The sequence below is a fragment of the Nyctibius grandis genome, chromosome 2 (genome assembly GCF_013368605.1).
Source record: "Nyctibius grandis isolate bNycGra1 chromosome 2, bNycGra1.pri, whole genome shotgun sequence".
Classification (NCBI taxonomy): Eukaryota; Metazoa; Chordata; class Aves; order Nyctibiiformes; family Nyctibiidae; genus Nyctibius; species Nyctibius grandis.
In genome coordinates, this window is record NC_090659.1 from 4855639 (window position 1) to 4873239 (window position 17601).

Here is a 17601-nt window from a genome sequence, read left to right on the forward strand (position 1 = left end):
GTATCGCAGACGGAGCTAAAAGCAGCCCCAAGACAAAGCCCAGTAGTTGTTTCGGTTTAGGAATTTGGTCAGAAAAGAAGTACCTGATACGTTCTACATCCTGACCTTATCTGTCTACTCAACTAAAAGGTGTCTTTTCCCTTCTCCCACAGTTAAATTATTTGTAGTTCCAGTGCAAGCTTCCTCACACCCTTCTAACAGCATCCCACAGGGGTAAAAGCTCAGAGCACGTACCCACGAAGAGTGTCCTGGGAGAAGTGGCAGACAGATACGATGAAGACAGATAAGCCAAAAAAAAAGATCAAGTTCATTTTCACACGTTACTCTGTGTGTGTTTGTCTGTGAAGATATGCAAGTACAGGAATCGCCTCTTTCCATCATCCCAAAAGCACTGAAACTACTTGCGCTGACATACAGGGAACCAGGTACTGTTCAGATCACAGAGCAAAAAATACGAACATTTTAAGAAATTGCAAACTGTGAGTCAATAACTTTATGACAAAGCCGTCTCTGCCAAAACTCTTTAAAGTATTTTAGGGGTCTCCTCACTGGAAAGAAGAGAAAGACTCACAGGAGTGAGATATAACGACTGAAAAGAATAGAACCTCTGCAAGGTATGTCTCTTGAATTCTGCATTGCTATAGTATTTTGGAAAGGGAGGGAGAAGTAAAAAGAGGTATTAGCTGCAAAAATACATAGGAATTTGAGGTGGCTATGTGAGGACTGACAGCCATAAACCCAGCAGGGGGGGCAGTGGGTTACAGAGTGGTAACACTCCACCCCAGGCAACAGTCAGGTGTACATCCAACAGGTGTACCCACACCCTGTGCATAAACATCATTTAACCATTCCAGGCAGAACAAGAATAGTGACTCTTTAAAAAGATAACACGGCAATAAATAGATCTACATTTTAAACTTCTGGTTTAAAATCAAGTATCATTGGAAGTTTGGACCAGACGCACTGCTTTGTCTGTCCTAAAACACTCTAATGTCCAGGAGAAGATAGTTGTCTCTCTAAGATGATTTTGTAAAGTAAATTTTTATCTAAGAAAATATCTATTGATATTTAAGGTAAATCAGATATTGCTTTGGTTTAGTATCTGTGGTATGGTTCCACCTGTAATAGGTGTTCTGCTGCATTTATAACAATGAAAGAGAATTTCTATTTTAAAGAATGTTGCTCTGCAGGAATGTGCACAAAGTTGAAGAATTAACACGGCTGTCTCCTTCAGTAACTCAACTGCAGAAACGTGTGCTGAGCCAAAGCACACCACAAGGCTTACAGAAGAGACATTTAAACATTAGAAGGAACCAAAACATTAGGTTATAGTTCCAAGAGAAGTAAAAAAAAACACAACACATTTTCTATTACTCACACAGTCATTGGCATGGATGCACACAGAGAATTTTCTCTAATGTATTTTGGTAACAGCCATTCTCTCACTGCTCCCTGAGCAAAACTGGTTATTTCTATGAAGGAATTAATTATCCTAAAAGATTTTGGGAAGATACCAAAAGATCAGAAGTATAGAATTTTTTTGACATTTAATGCTCACTGTAAAGTATGTAAAATGAAAAGAAGGGGTAAAAGTAGAGGCAGTGAATTGCTCTTGCTCAAATGAAAAGCTGTCGTGCTACGAGAAAACATTTGTTCTTGTGTGTTAAAATCAGCTGATAGCTTCTCTGCTCAGTGTTGTCATCCCCCTTATTAAGCTAAAAGGTGCAACAAATGACAACCCTAACTCCAAATACATCAGGAGCTATACTATTTTCATTGAGAATCTCTTTGTCAGCCTATTCATTTACAGATAAAATTCAAACTTGAAGCTTCTGATGTCCTAAAAGGTCCATAATTCAAGCCATCAGAATATCTGTCTTCCTCTTAATGTTCTGGCATTTTAGTTTTCTCTTACAGGGTAACCTCATTAGCACTCAAACAAAATTACTGAGCAACAGCAGCAGCACATTCATACATGAAGATCCAACTAACTTCCAAGTATGTTCTTCTTGCTAGTTCAGCCAAGCACAGATTTCCCATTCATGGTGAAGTGGCTTTGTCAATGCAATTTAACTTGTGTTTCGGCAAGTATTTATCGAAGCAGAGGACCATAAGAAGCAGCGGAACTATGATGTGTCATCACAAGTTACCCAAAGAAGAACAAAAAACTGAAGTAACACTAGCCCAGGGGCTGGGGAAAAAAAAAAATCTCCTAAAAATCAGGTACCTGTGCACGTAACAAGCATGGTATCTCCCCAAAAATTTTTTGAGTGCATGCACATACACACCATCTCAGAGCGACATGATAAAATGTATTTGGACTAACACATACTGCAGAGTAACTCAGAAACCAAATAAATCCTCTTAAGGAGATTTAAATAGACAGATGTGACTCTTGTAAGCAGCCATATCTGTGTCTACTTTCTATGAGCTGTTCATGAATCATTCTATGATGACTACAGAGAGTGCGTTCTGAGGAGATCAAGTGTGCTAAAGCCAAACTGGAATACATTTTTCTAACATCAGAAAAAATTTCATCACCAGCCTACAATACCTCATCCTGAAGCCATTTCCTAAATTGGTCTTCTAGACCTTCAGGGCATATCTGTATTCGTGTCTCTGTAAATCTCTTGCTTTTTGAGCTAACTGTCCTTGGCTATAATGAGAGAGTTTTTCACCTTCTCTTTTCCTACATATGTCCTTTGGCATGCTTGCAACTATGAAAAGCAACCCACACATCTTTAAATAGAGAGACATGGAGCTCTGAAAAAGAGATGCTATTATCCTTTTCTAACAAGCTATGAAATTCCTTCTGGTCCTGGCTGACAAATCAATACAGGAGCAAATGTACCAGCATACAGCCAGAAGACTGTCTAGAAATGAACATTTGCACAGAAAATCTTCCCCTAAAAAGAACAGTAAGGATTCAAGACTGTGAGCATGTAACAGAAAATCATCTCTGTTCAACATATGAAGCCACTGATACTGGAATCAGAGAGCTAACTTTGTGTCATTGGAGGAAAAAATCAAATTTGTTTGCTAAATAAATGTCCTGGTCTGTTGGCAAGTTTGTGACAATGAATATCCCAGTGTGTACTGGGACAACAATTCTCCATTTTCAATACCCATGAACTCAGACCATGATCCTATTTATTAGGTCTGTATACAACTGTTATTGTCTCTCTTCAGATGTATCAATTTCTGCTGTCAGCATGATCATGATTTAAAAAAGAAACCCGCTAAGTTGTAGTATATGATCTCGTATTCCTTTCATGCTCTGAAGGAGCATATGCACTATAAGTAGGCTGGTGCACACCCGCTGCCAACCTGATTCCATCTTTCACCTAACCACTGGAGGTAGCCAGCATCCATGAGACAAAACACCGCTAGGGATGAAAAGCAGGCTCCAGGAGCAAGAGTCACTAGGATGTTTTAGGACAATGAGTCAGAGCACACTGGTCATGGACGCCGTGGGATATGTGCTGTTTGGGTATTCCGTCAGCTTCTGCAAGCAAAACCAAGCCCTTTCTGGATATGTGACTACTCTGAGTTTCCAGTTTCTCTCAGAAAAAGACTTGCTAAGAAATTCCCTGGAATCTGGGCCCCAGAGAGGGTGATGGGGTAGAGAGGAGGAGGGTAAGGGGGTATAAGGTGCTCACACCAAAGCCATGTGACCAATGCAAAGGTAGTCAGGAAAAAAAGCAGATTTTTATAATAAATAAACCATCCAAGCTGCATTAGTGTTCCAGATATGTACTCTCAGACCCTCTCCCAACCACAAACCAGCAAGAATGGGACATGACAACTCATTCAGACAGCTAATGGCACAGTCTCTTTGAACTGTGGAGAGAGGATTTTCCGCTGATTTAAGGCCCACCTTTCTTTGTGTTTCCTAGATATATGCATGGATCATGATCCCCACCCCACCACAAAACCCTTAGGGAGCAGAGGATACATCGGAGAAAAGACCGGTAGTATCCCTCCTTTAACCAAAAAGGCTTCCTGATAAATCCTATTTTTGCACAGGCGTGAAAGTAAGCAGGAACTTTCAGAGTCAGCAACGAACGCTATAGCTGCAGTTTTCCCCGTCCTCTTACTTCACTGAACACAGGACCCAGGGACCTGCACTCCTTTGGTAGAAACCATAGGCCGTGCTATGGCCTCCAGACCAACACAGTGAGTACCAGCATCTCCTCTTCCACTTCTTCCCTACCTCCCTGAACTCACACAGCTACACCTTTTACTGCTCTGAAGCTATTACTGTGGGCCATTTCCATTTCTGCAGTATTATTCATAGCCCTCAAAGTCTCCTGCACAGCCTGAAGTCATAAAGACACATCAAAAATACTTGGATTTATCCTTACTGGTGGGATGAGGGTGGGACCTGTTGGATTAACAATCCCCTGACATTGCCATTCTATTTACACATCAAACAACAGAAAAACAAATTAAAATCAAGTTAAGAGTCTGCCCCAAGGATAACACAAATTACCAACCAAAAAAAAAAAACCAAGATTAAAAACAAGCAGCAACTTTTATATAAAATTAATAAAAACAAAAGACAAATGAAAAAGAAATTGTCAGTAGCATCTATCGCCTCTCTGCATCTGAACTGCACTTATACAAACTAGTCCATTAGTACAGCAGCTTGCTAGAAATTGACTTTGGTTCAAGCTTAGTTTTAAAAAAATAAAACATAAAAAAATCAAAAACACATTAGAAACGGTGGACGGACATTTGTTAGTTTCCCTGCTTGCAGTTCACTAGTTTTGAAGTTTTGGGGATAACTGGGTTAAATATTCAGTAAAACAGGAAGGTGGAGAGTTAGAGATGAACAGAGCAAAAAAACACGGTGGTGGGGGGAGAGATAAGGGGTTCTGCCACTTGAGTGCAAACGCAAATCCCACATGCTCAGGTCACAAACCAAAGCATATGTAGAGTTTAAAGTTGCTGCCTTCTGGATCTTGGATGAGAACTCCATGATCCCCCTGAATCATCAACAAAATGAACATAGCTGCATCAGCTCATTGTTTTAGGACTCTCCGGTGACAAAAGAAAAGGGGGCGGGGGGAAAGGGACTCTTCTAATACCCTTGCTAGCTACAAGTAATTTAGTTTTATACACATGGCAGAAACCTTTAAATCCATCAGGAATGGAAAGTTCAAAGTGAACTGCATTGCAGTGATCCAGTCTTCTCTTTTTAAAAATCTTTTTTTTTTTTTGGTTCAGGTACTAGATTGTATATTTAAGAATATACGGATCTAACTTCTGTACAGTTCGTTAACTCTTCCTCATCCACGTACACACCCTTTGCTACACGGATCAGAATCGACCTTGAAAAGGTCGTTACAGTGGCAGGCAAGCCCTGGTGCTCTGGTCAGAGATGCTTGTTGCCGTTTTTACACGGCTACCAGCATCCCAGCTCAGAGACTACACGAGATCACCCAGGTATGTGCAAAGCCCCGGAGTCAGCTCTACTGTGTCGGCATAACAACGGTACCTTCTGTTCTCGTATCGTCGGCTTCTGCGTTTTGCAGCCAGAAGCACTTTTTTACTAGAAAGTTTTTCTAAATACAATGTTGGAAGCGTCAGAATTAACGGAAAAGGAATTTTGCTATAAATAGGGAGAATCTGACCTTTTGAAATCCTGTACCGATTCACCTGTCTGGAATCTAGGGCTGTAAATGCTGCTTTACACACTGCCAATTAGCTGGGGTAACCCGATTTTTTTTCAATATTTATGTATGCTCTTAACAGCAAAATCAAATCACTAGAACAGAAGAGCCATCGGTATGTCACACAAGCTAGACCTGGGAGGTCAAATCCCCCTCTCTGGAGTAAAAAGGAACCGTGCACACAGGGCTAAGAGCAGAATTTGGCCATTTTGTCTAAATAATTGTGAGATGGAGAACTGCGGTTCGGAACGAATTCCCAACTCGACTTAAAAAGCACAGACCAGTCTGGAAGTTTGCACACAATGATCTCTACTGCTACACTGAGCTTCCTGCGCAAATGATGAAGATTAATTCTTCTGACCCCTATAAGTAACCATTAGACAAATTCAAGGATGAGGAAACTGTTCAGAACGTTCCCAGAAGATTAATTAGGACAGAAAGTCTATTTGTGCTCCACTCTTCCACTCCACCCTCCCGCCCTCCCCCCCATGGTGTGGGAGCTCGCTGAAAATAATCCAGGAGCAAAAGACAAACGCGTCCAAACTATATATATAAAAATAATAATAATAATAATCATAATAATAATAATAGAGATACACCAGTAATACAGGCCTGCCTAAATTGTACCAGTTAAGAAAGGAACCCCCAACACGATTGATACGATTATAAACACCTTGTATGACATAATGGCCTGTACAACAGACCTATAAAACGATAATTAAAAAAGAAAGATATTCAGACCAAAAAGAAACAGGAAATCCCCTTCCTATGTCTGAGCTGATAACCCACCTTAACTTGTCATTGTGACTGCTGGAAATGATAAGTAGTCCTTTCACTTTTTTTCTGTTTTTTTGTTTTTTTGTTTTTTGTTTTTTTTACATTTTTGGTTAGAAAGTTCTCCGATCCATGAAGCGATCCTGAAAAGACAGTGTTTATTATAAAATTAGGCAAATGTCTGTCCCAGCTTTAAATCCTTCCTGTTTTGCTTTTGTTTTTTTTTTTTTCTATTTTTCCTTCTCTCCCTTGTCCCCAGCAACACGGCGAGAGGATGCCCATCACATTTTCAGTTTATAAACCCCGCCGGCAGCCAATCCCACCGCACAGTGAAACAGGCTGCTGGCAGCACAGCTCAGCCCGGCTCACTGTGCCTTGGAGGCAGTAGTGGTGGTGGACGCGGCCCCGCTCGCAGAGGCCACCGTGAGGAGAGAGTTCTGGATGGACTCAGCTGAGGTGGAGGTGGCGTGAAGGCTGGCGACTGGTCCAGAGGCCCCTGCGGAGGCTGCAGCTGCAGAGACCAAGCTAACCGGGTTGCTGGTGAGCAGAGAAAGGTTCTGAGGGTTCAGGAACAGAGGGGCAGTTACGATGTTAGGAGTACCTCCGGCATTGGCAAACACCAAGTTTCCAGTTGCATCCAGTGATGTTATTGGAAGAGAGCCACCAGATGCAAGAGCTAAAGAAGGGAAAATTGAGCAGGGAGGAGATAACATTAGCAGTAAGCAATAATGCAAAATGTGCCTAACATAACGACAGTCATCTCATCATAGGTTGTTTTTTAAAAAAACAGCTCTCTGTGAAGAGCGGATAAGACCTTGCAGATATTAAAATGCCTCTGCTGTCTACTCCTAAACTAATTCCATCACGCCTTTCTTCAGATCTTTAAGCGCAATACTGGTCAATGTTTCCTGCCACAGAAAATCTCTACCTTCAGGCAACCTGTACTGGGAAGGGTTGGGATGAGCGCTCACGTGAAATGACAGCTACCACAAGATAAAGACGGCCACGTAACCTTGAGCGTTGTTGACAGACAACTACTGTTACAACTTACTCTCAATGGTCTACAGCGTTCAGTCTGCCTTAGATTATGATCTCCTAAATTTATCTGTGACACTTCACAAAACAGTTCTTTCTTGTACCCTGGAAACAAGATTTGTCAAGCTAGTCTAGAGGATATTTGAATACCTAGCTTAGGCTAGCTCTTTAGGCACTTGCACTATCCAGTTTTTACAGATGACAAACTACGAACTAAGAACAACTCTTGCTAAAGTCAGTGGAAACTTCTGGCTGCATGGCACTTCCAAAATAAATCTTTACTCCTCTGGATAAGGATTTATGGATTTAAAGTTCTACATAAGGACTTTAGAAGGTAGCTGTTCCTTTCAGGTTCTTTTTAAATACATATGAGGACAAGAATTCAGGATCAAGTCTTGCTCGGAACTGCGCTCCTAACAGACCTCAAATGAGCACAACTCTGCTCAAGCTTATAGTAAGAAGGGCTATAAAAAGCCAATCTCTAACCTGCTGGAGATACATGCCAATGGGGGGATGTATATATACATCAAATATATACAAATAAATTCCAGTTCACCTTCAATATCTTAAATGCCTCCTGTACATCACTACAGGATCATACACAGTTCTAATCCCCTTTCTGAAGTTGTACCTGCTCTTATCTCTATGATACATAAAAAGTATTTGCACATTTAAATATTGTAAAACCTTTACTCCTATAACATTTATGCCTAGTGCTCAGGAGTCAATGTTCTTTTTTGGTAGAGAAAAACAAAGCATGTAAACTGAAGCTGTATGACAGAAATGCATTAAAAGGAACACCACTGACCTTGAATAGTTGCCAGTGTACTGTTGCTCATCAGGGCTGGGCTGAGAGCACCACCTAATGTCCCTGGATTGAGACTGAGTAAGGCACCTCTGCAGGAAGCAAGATCGCGGAAGAAGAAACAAAGACAAAGGGAAGGAGTGTTACTTTTAAGAAAAGGTTGTCAGTGTTCAGAAGTACACCATCATATCAAAAAAAAAAAGGGAGGTGGGGTGGGGGGAGGGACGAAAGACCAGACGTTAAGGGCTAATTTTAGTTTCTTTTAGTTTTTCCTTCACGATGCCTTGAGTAGATGTTGCCTTTCTGCTACGTGGTTAGTGACATGCCTGAAGAACAGGCACTGTAAATGCATGACTGGCATTGATTGTGGCTTTAAAATATTCTTGTAAAGTATTTTAGGGAAACTGCCACTCATTAGAGAGCTAACATCATCTCCCAAATTCAGATAAGAAAGATGTGAGTCGAGAGGAATTGAAGAAACAAAGCGTCATCTCTCACAGCAACATTTTTAAAACTAAAACTTCAACAACACATCATGATGCATCTTTTACAGCTTCTTGCTCATGATGGAGAAATGAATACAGAGGTGTGAAGTGGGTCTAGGCTAGCTCTCCATTTTACAATTAGTAGAACAGATTCTACGATTCACTGGTAAGTTGCAGCTCCTAAGCCAAGCTCTGCGGTGGGGTGGATGACTTATCAAGTAACAACATTGCTGCAACACAGGCTTTTCATGTGTAAAATGAAAACAATATTTGGGCACGTTGATGAGAATGGCCAATTACCATCTCTAAGGAAACCTTCAGAATTTGAGATAAATGACACTACAATCACCAAGTGAGCTACCAGAAAATAGTGATACATAAAAGCAATTTATCCCAAGAAATCTCCTTCCCTCTTCTGTCACCTCACCTAAAAGGGTATGCAAAATTCATCCTTACCCAGCTGCAAACTGCGAGGATGCCATCAAGCCTGGGTTTAGTCCTGCTGCAGCAGCCATGGCAGCAAGACTTGCATTTGCAGGCAACTGTGCAGCTCCTTGTAACGCGGCTGCTGCCGCTGTTTGCAACCCTGATGCCGTTACCATCACCTGGCTGGTCCCAAGAGGGGAGGACAAGGGAGTGGAGGTTGTCTGTGTTGTGCTGGTCTCACTGGCACTGGATGCCTCTGAAGTGGAGGCTGAGGCAGAAGGGGAAGGACTCAGGGAGGGTGATGTCACTGCTGAAGAAGCTGGAGGTGCTGTTGAAATCACTGTTGCCGTGTTGTTGGAGGTGGTTTCTGTTGTGCCTAGAAGATTAGTTCTGGTTAGATCGGCACAAAACACAGATATGACTGAACAGAAACCACTACCCATCTGAACTGAACTGCACATCCAACTGAAAGAGAGACAAACATACATTTCTGCAGGACCAAGAAGCACCAGGAGTCCAAATGAGAAGCTCAGACCACAATGAAATGACACTTCCCAACAGGAGGCTGAGGAGCTCTAGAAGCTAGCAATGGAATATAGTATATTTCATTTCAGCATCACCTGTGATTTTATTCCCAGAAAAGTCAACTGAATGGTCACAAAGGCTGAAGTTTCCTAGTGGAATAACAAGGAACAATAACAAGAATATCCTGGGATACCAGTGACCGATTTGAAGAGTTTAAATGACCTTTTGAAGAGTTTAAAAAGGAAAAACGGTAGAGGTTAATGTGGGGGCAAAAGAAATCAGCCCTTACCTGTGACTGACAGACTAGTTACAGCAGGACTCGTCAGAGGGAGCACAGGATTGACAGTCAGTGTTGTAGCTGCACTGCTAGTCACAAGGCTTGGCGTGGTTGCCACCTGGAGGTCAAAAAAGAATACAACTGCTCAACTGTTAAAAGACAAAAAGTATTAGCTACTAGACTTGGATTTCTTTTTTCCCGTCCTCAGCTGAGGAAGACATCAGGGAAAATACTGCATATAAACTAACTTTTTTGAAATTCCATTACTTAATCATTCAGCAGACCAAACGTAGTACCTTCTCTAATTACCAGCAATATCTTAATTCTCAATCATTTAGTATTTGAAGGGAGATAGAGCCATTCCATCCACACTGTCTCAGGAATGCAAGTTAGCCCTCCTTCTCTGCCTCCCCCCAAAGACAGCACCTTGTTTTAATAGAGTCACTCTTGTAGAAAGAGTTACAAAATATATTATTTCTGCATGTTTTTTCCCTTGTTTAAACATCTTTTCAGCTCCAAATCTCTTTCTCTGATAAAATGATTTAAATGCCCCAGCATTACCAAAGGTATTTAGGGTAATGTGTTTACATGGATAACCAGAGTAACATTTCACTTTTACCCAAACAAACTATAAGCTCTACTTTGATAAGTTTCCTTGTGCCAGAGGAAGGATTTTAAAACATTTAAATTACATTAGCTTATTTTACTTGTGGACAGCTTATTACAAGCAAGCTACAACAAACTGAAGACATTACAGATAAAAACCACCAAAGATTTAAGGCTGGAGGAACTAGTTTATGAGGAAAAATGAAATATAAGGAGAGAAAGGACTTTTTATGGACAAGAAATGGTGTCCAACAGTAATATTTGAAGGCTGTTATACATCAATGAGAGAAATGAATCCTTTAGAATTGCCCAAGAGAACATAGCCAAGGATATAGGCTAAAACCATCCTCCTTTCCCCTCTCTTACCTTAAGTTTATTATCAGAGAAATCTCTCTCATGCTGCGTATCCTCTTATAGGAATTCAAATGCTTCATGCATTTTAAACAAGACTGGGCAACTGGGACAGATCTAAAAGCTTTCTGCCCATCTCAAATAGTGTATGAAATAAAGAAGAGCTAGGTACATAGTACACTTTCCACTAATGCAGCCCAGACATCCAATCTGTCATCTGTCTACCGAACAGTTAAGGCCAAGGTCACAATCCATATTTCAGGGCAGTGAATGACCTAGAATTAATACAGCTAACCCCATGGTTACAATGACTGACTTCAGCCAATGCAAAAGTAGGCTGCCACCAAAAGGAGCATTCCCCTCCCATCCTGCTTCAGAGCCGCAGCAGTGGTGCAGCCAGGCTACAAGTCAGGTTGGTTATCGAGCCATACTGAAAATTGTTCTTCACATGGTTAATTTGCAGTCAAACTAGTAAACTAAGCCCTATCATCCTATGGACACATCATCTCCAGAGCTGACACAAGGAATCAACAAAGCACATAACCAGCGAAGGCTGGGGGCAGCAGGGCTGGAACATCCATTTGAGTGGTAGCACAGCCTTAGGAGAAGCTCACAATGAGTGAAAATGCTTAGTGAAACATCACTAAAAAAATGGAGACTGTGGTTAACACCTCAATTTCTTACATGCAATGGCCGTTTATAATAAAAGGGACATTTACGTAGGAAAGCTTTCCTAAGCTGCAGTCTGAGTAAACTTGCCTGGTTACTAAAACACACGATCATAAACCTCAGTATGTTCTGCTTTGGTAGCAAGGCATGCGACCTTGCTTTCCAATTGGGAAAGAAAAAAAGAAAAAAAAGAAAAAGAAAAAGAAAAAGAAAAAGAAAAAGAAAAAGAAAAAGAAAAAGAAAAAGAAAAAGAAAAAGAAAAAGAAAAAGAAAAAGAAAAAGAGAAGAAGAAAGAGAAGAAGAAAGAGAAGAAAGAGAAGAAGAAAGAGAAGAAAGAGAAGAAAGAGAAGAAAGAGAAGAAAGAGAAGAAAGAGAAGAAAGAGAAGAAGAAAAAGAAAGAGAAGAAGAAAAAGAAAGAGAAAAAGAAAGAGAAAGAGAAAGAGAAAAAGAAAGAGAAAGAGAAAAAGAAAGAGAAAGAGAAAGAGAAAGAGAAAGAGAAAGAGAAAGAGAAAGAGAAAGAGAAAAAGAAAGAGAAAAAGAAAGAGAAAAAGAAAGAGAAAAAGAAAGAGAAAAAGAAAGAGAAAGAGAAAAAGAAAAAGAAAAAGAAAAAGAAAAAGAAAAAGAAAAAGAAAAAGAAAAAGAAAAAGAAAAAGAAAAAGAAAAAGAAAAAGAAAAAGAAAAAGAAAAAGAAAAAGAAAAAGAAAAAGAAAAAGAAAAAGAAGAAAAAGAAAAAGAAGAAGAAAAAGAAAAAGAAGAAGAAAAAGAAAAAGAAAAAGAAAAAGAAAAAGAAAAAGAAAAAGAAAAAGAAAAAGAAAAAGAAGAAAAAGGAAAAGAAAAAGAAGAAGAAGAAAAGGAAAAAGAAGAAGAAGAAAAGGAAAAGGAAAAGGAAAAGGAAAAGGAAAAGGAAAAGGAAAAGGAAAAGGAAAAGGAAAAGGAAAAGGAAAAGGAAAAGGAAAAGGAAAAGGAAAAGGAAAAGGAAAAGGAAAAGGAAAAGAACCCACTAAGTACATTTAACACATCCCTTCCCCTGAAACAAAAGGTTGCATGCACACACCCTGAGACAAGGATGAGGGGAACGAATGACAGGTCACCAAAATTAATGGTTTAATGAAGTACAGGAAGATATTAGCTACTACAGTGATATGAGTGGAATAAATACTACAAAAAGGACAGCTACAGGCTACATAAATTCCACCACATTCCTATTAGCATAGCTACCATGAAATCTAATAGCTACTGTTTCTATTTATGAAAACAGACCTCCACGGACATTGGAAGCAAAGGAGATGAAGCAACCTTGATGCATGTGTTTTGTTACTCTTATTTTCATGAAGTTTGTGTTTACCTGAGGCAAATACAAGTGTGGGAAATTAATTACATGAGTATTAGCTAAATTGTTCCTTTGTTCCACGTCTTTTTTTAATATAAATCATTCCTGACTAAAAGTGACAAGAACGGTATCATTAGATTTGTGTGATTTAAGTCTCCAAATGATACATTTTACTGCTGTTCATCTACTTATCAGAGCAGCCAATAAGAGGGGAGGGATAGAGCTGTTAAGCATTTTTTTATTACTATTATTTTACAAAAAAGTTTGGGCAAGAGAGAAAGTCCAGATATAAACTGGAGTTACTATCAAAGCATAGTAACTCCAGTTACTATCAAAGCAGTAACCCCAACTGCAGATTTGCTAGTCAGAATATTTACTCATGAGCTGACTAAACAAAACACCCAAACCAAAGACCCAGCTAGTGCCTGACTTGTAAGCATTCTCTCTCTCATATAGTATGCAAGTAGGACATTTAAAATGCCAGTAAAATATAAATTTGTAAGAACAAGTGTCCTGTACAAAGAAGGTGTAGTATGTGCAACTTCCACAGTGAGCACAGTAGAGACATCTCTTCCAGTGATCTTTGTCAGAGCAGTTTCCTGATTCTTACCAGTGAGGTTGGGCAAGGGAAAATTGCTTTGATGGGCGAGCTGCTGGTTCCACCACTGCTGGGTGGGTTGATCCTTTTCTCCTTCTGGCGCCGGTTACAGAACCAAACGCGGATCACCTCCTTCTCCATGTTTAGCTGGTCAGCTATCATGGTGATCTCATCCGAGGTAGGCTTTTGGTTCTGAGAAAAGGAAACGGTACTTGAAAAGCTGTGAAATTACCTCCTGAAGTTTTACATCATAGCTTCTTCACTAGGCAGAAATTTGGATGGGCCATTTATATCCAGAATCTGGTCAGTGGTACAGTAGGAACAGACCATAATAGAGACTTTTGCCCTCCTACTTCCTAGTTACAGTAACATTTCTACCAATAGTAAGCTGTGTTCCTCAGAGACAGGTGATGAAGACTAAGATCACATGCTTCTTTTTGAGAGAAGGGACCTGACTTCTGAGTTAATGCTTCAAGGAATTCTAGACCTTGATAAGGAAAAGTTTCTTTCAGCATCTCTCGAAAAGGAATAGGAGAGATTAACTATAGCAATAGCCAAATGAACCCCGAGTTGTCTAGACCTACAATGAAAGACAGACAGATTGAATGGACTATTTACAGAGGCTACCTGCTCACACAGCTGCACAAAGGGCCTAACAAGAGTAACATAAGGCCAGCTAAAAACCTCACATTATGTATGTTTAGACTGTCACCCCATTTATCCATCCTCAGACAAGGTAATCTTTTTTTTCCTTCTTTTTGATGTGCAGAATATCAAGCTTAGATCTACGGCTCAGTACCTTGGAATGTGAAATCACAAAGTCAGCAAACTGCAAGAACCAGTGAGTTTTTTTGTGGGGTTTTGCGTTCATTTTTATTAAGTGAAGTAGACATTGATGTGTGCTTCTTGGCACAGCCTTTGTATTCACATTGTTTAGTACAGGCACCTTGCTAAATAGCACAGTAATGGGTTCAGTCTAACAGATATGATTGTTAAGCAAAGTTTTTTCATTTCTTTATAGGCTGAGCAGAACAAGAGGATCACTGACCTCCAGGAAACTCTTCTCTAAGGCCACACGTATGTTGGTCTCTATGCTGGTGCGTTTCTTCCTCCTACGGTTCAAGCCTTCGACCCCCAGCCCTGGAGAATTCAGGGCACTTGGGCTGGAGAGAGTTGAATCAGATGAGAGGTTTTCTAAAAAAAAAAGAAGAAACATAAATCAGCAGATTTTATTTGAATGCAGTGCAGCTGAATGCAAGTGTTCTTCACCTGTGCAAGGTATGTTAAAACCCACTCTGTATCTATTCCAGATATATATAGATTTCTGAAGATCACATGCATTAATTGTTGTACTTGTAAATCACAACATATACTTGAAACTTAAAAGCTACAAGTAAGCCCAGAGGGTGCGCTCTGCTCCTCTACCACAGTACCCCTTTTATAATACCTATATAAAGTTTGTCTTCCTTATCTCATTCCACCCCACACTCATTCACTGCAAGTCACAGTTTAAAGAAAAAAAAACAGTAACTGATATCCATGAGCCACAGCTCTAATCACAGGCAATTATGAAAAAAATCTGAGCAGCCTGAAATTTCTTTTACCCACTCTGCAATACACTAGAGGAAGTTCACAGCCAGCTTCACAGTGTTTAACCTCTTCTCTCTGGAGATCTTACCAGATACTCAGTCCTATGCAGTTTTACCAAATGGCCTACACAGCTAGCAGCTACCCCCTCCTTAGCTTCACTAGGTCTCTAGCTGTCAACCCCTAATCCTGTCTTTTTGGCTTCACAGAAGAGCAAAGAGAGAAAACACTTGACCCCACTTTCTAGCAGAAAGGGTAAAATAACCAACAGGCAGGTTCCAGCAGGGAATTTAAACAAAATGATTAATTATGGCTGGAGATCCCTCACTGCACTGGGGTTTGTGGGTGATAAGTAGGTGTCAAATTTCCCAATGCCTAAGACCATTTTGGTAGGTTCAAATGGGCAAGTACATTCAGTTCACTATTTTCTAGATTTTTTTTTTCCAGTAATGGCACCCATAAATGTGCTGAAACCCCTCTCCATCCTGAAACCGCCACTGAACAAGCTGAGTTCTGTAACAATAAATTCTCCAACGCTCCAAGGTAATGTAATGGAAGGGATCATCAGTATGCTTCTCCTGTCCACTTTCACCTAAAAGTAGCCTTTAAAGTCATCTGAATCTTTCTTCCAAAGATTCTCATGAAAGTGAATCAGAGCCAAAGACAATGGTTCCCACCTTCCAGGCTGTGAAGGACCCTGTCATTGTTTACAGTCCTTAACTTCACTTTACAGATTGAAGTATTTCTTCAGGCTAGCAGGAAAAGCAAACTATGACAGTCCTTGCAGCACTGGACTCATGCAGTGTTGCTGGAAGGTTTGGGGACAACTGACCTGTGGACTAGAGCAAGGTCCACAGGACAACTGACCTGTGGACTAGAGCAAGTGTGAAGATCTTTATGTTTTCTATCACAGATCTAGATTACGTAAAGATAACCCCCTGTCAGCACAACAGAATGACACTTCCTTGTTTCGATGCAGGACAAATTTTCAACGCTGCATCCAATTACTTTCAAAATTTCAGAGAATACTGTAGGTAGCAGCATAGAGCTCTCTTCATTTTAGTAAAAATAGGAAGGCATGCACCGTCCCTGCCATCTGCTTAGCAGATCCATCAGTTTTATGTTATGTACAGTTGTATACTTGGAAGAAAAAACTGGCTGACAGCACTCTTAAACACTTTCTATCCTAACACCTAGCATTACCATCCAAGCTCCTTTTGCTGGTGGAAAAAAAAAGAAAACGAAAAAAGAACACTACCAACACTGGCATCATGAATAACTTCTACCCCAGGAAAAAATAATTCTGGAAGGAAAAAGCAAAACCTAACCCACAAAAACCTCGTTCTGGGGGGAGAAAGAGCGTGTTTATATGGACCTTTGGAGAGACAGGAAAAGAACGCACATAGGGATGTGGCAGATGGATGCAGTAAGCTCTGCCCACTGAAACAACAAACCATGCAACCCTCTCTCTACTACACATCTGAAAAAGAAAGCCAGAAGAGGATTAGAAGTTATATGCATTAACATACGTGAAGGAGGGAAACCATGACACATATTATACCTCACCCCATGCAATTATTCAGCTGGCTGCAGAATACAGTTCTGGAAGTTCATATTGGAATGATTTCGGGTGCGTATAGGCACATGAAAAGGGAAGTATGGACCTTTATTCCTACACCCTTGTTTGTCCCATGGACAGTTACAAAGATTGGTGGCTTCATAAAACCATAAGGGCACAAATGAAGCAGTTTTTCAGAATCCTACTGATTTTGGTAGGCTGGTGAAGAAATACACGACTCATTCACCTGCATCATTGAGCCACTTTTCCAGAAGCGGCTTTAACTTGCACATGTTCTTAAAGCTGAGGTTCAAGGCTTCAAAGCGAGAGATGGTAGTTTGGCTGAAGTCATTTCCATAGAGTTTGCCCATAGCGAGCCCAACATCACCCTGGACAAAGAAAGAGAAAAAAAGGGATTCACTAACACAGGCACTTTCAAAGCAAGGAATCCTGTCACATTCTTGTGTTCTCTTAGTGACTCCACTGCTGTGTGGGACTTCAGTTTCACAGAAACTTCCTCGGCACTACCAAGATTCATGCTAAAGCAAATAATCATAAAGAAATGTCAAACCTCAGTCAGTTTAACCACGTAACTCTTTCCAGGAAATCCCTAACGCTTTGTTGTCTTAGCATTGTCACTGAACAGACCACTCCGCTGAATATTAACTTGTAATTTTTTTCCTAGTTCTTTAAAATAAGTAAAGGCCAAGTTCTCTTTAGGAGCAGATTTAAGTATCTGCATATTTCACACCAAAGAAGAAAAGTTCAAATAAGCAGAAATGCAGTAAATTCATGCCCTCAAATTAGTAGAACACACTCTTGAAAAGATGTCTGCAAACATATATCACATCCAAATAGATGCAAAAATATTCTTATCCGAACTTTCAGTATCTTCTGAGG

The 17601-nt window shown here is 40.3% G+C and overlaps 1 protein-coding gene across 3 annotated transcripts in view; it reads right to left on the reverse strand.

Annotated features, from left to right (window-relative positions):
• Positions 1-6203: 6203 nt before the first annotated feature.
• Positions 6204-17601, reverse strand: part of POU2F1 (POU class 2 homeobox 1) — a 123611-nt gene continuing 112213 nt past the window's right edge. For all 3 annotated transcript variants that reach the window (XM_068423421.1, XM_068423412.1, XM_068423429.1), the window contains 7 exons: positions 16949-17090; positions 14605-14750; positions 13569-13748; positions 10015-10120; positions 9231-9576; positions 8293-8381; positions 6204-7125 (listed from right to left, as the gene is read on the reverse strand). In XM_068423421.1, coding sequence (XP_068279522.1) covers positions 6815-7125; positions 8293-8381; positions 9231-9576; positions 10015-10120; positions 13569-13748; positions 14605-14750; positions 16949-17090 — 1320 coding nt within the window. In that variant the 3' untranslated portion in view covers positions 6204-6814. The remainder of the gene's footprint in view (positions 7126-8292; positions 8382-9230; positions 9577-10014; positions 10121-13568; positions 13749-14604; positions 14751-16948; positions 17091-17601) is intronic.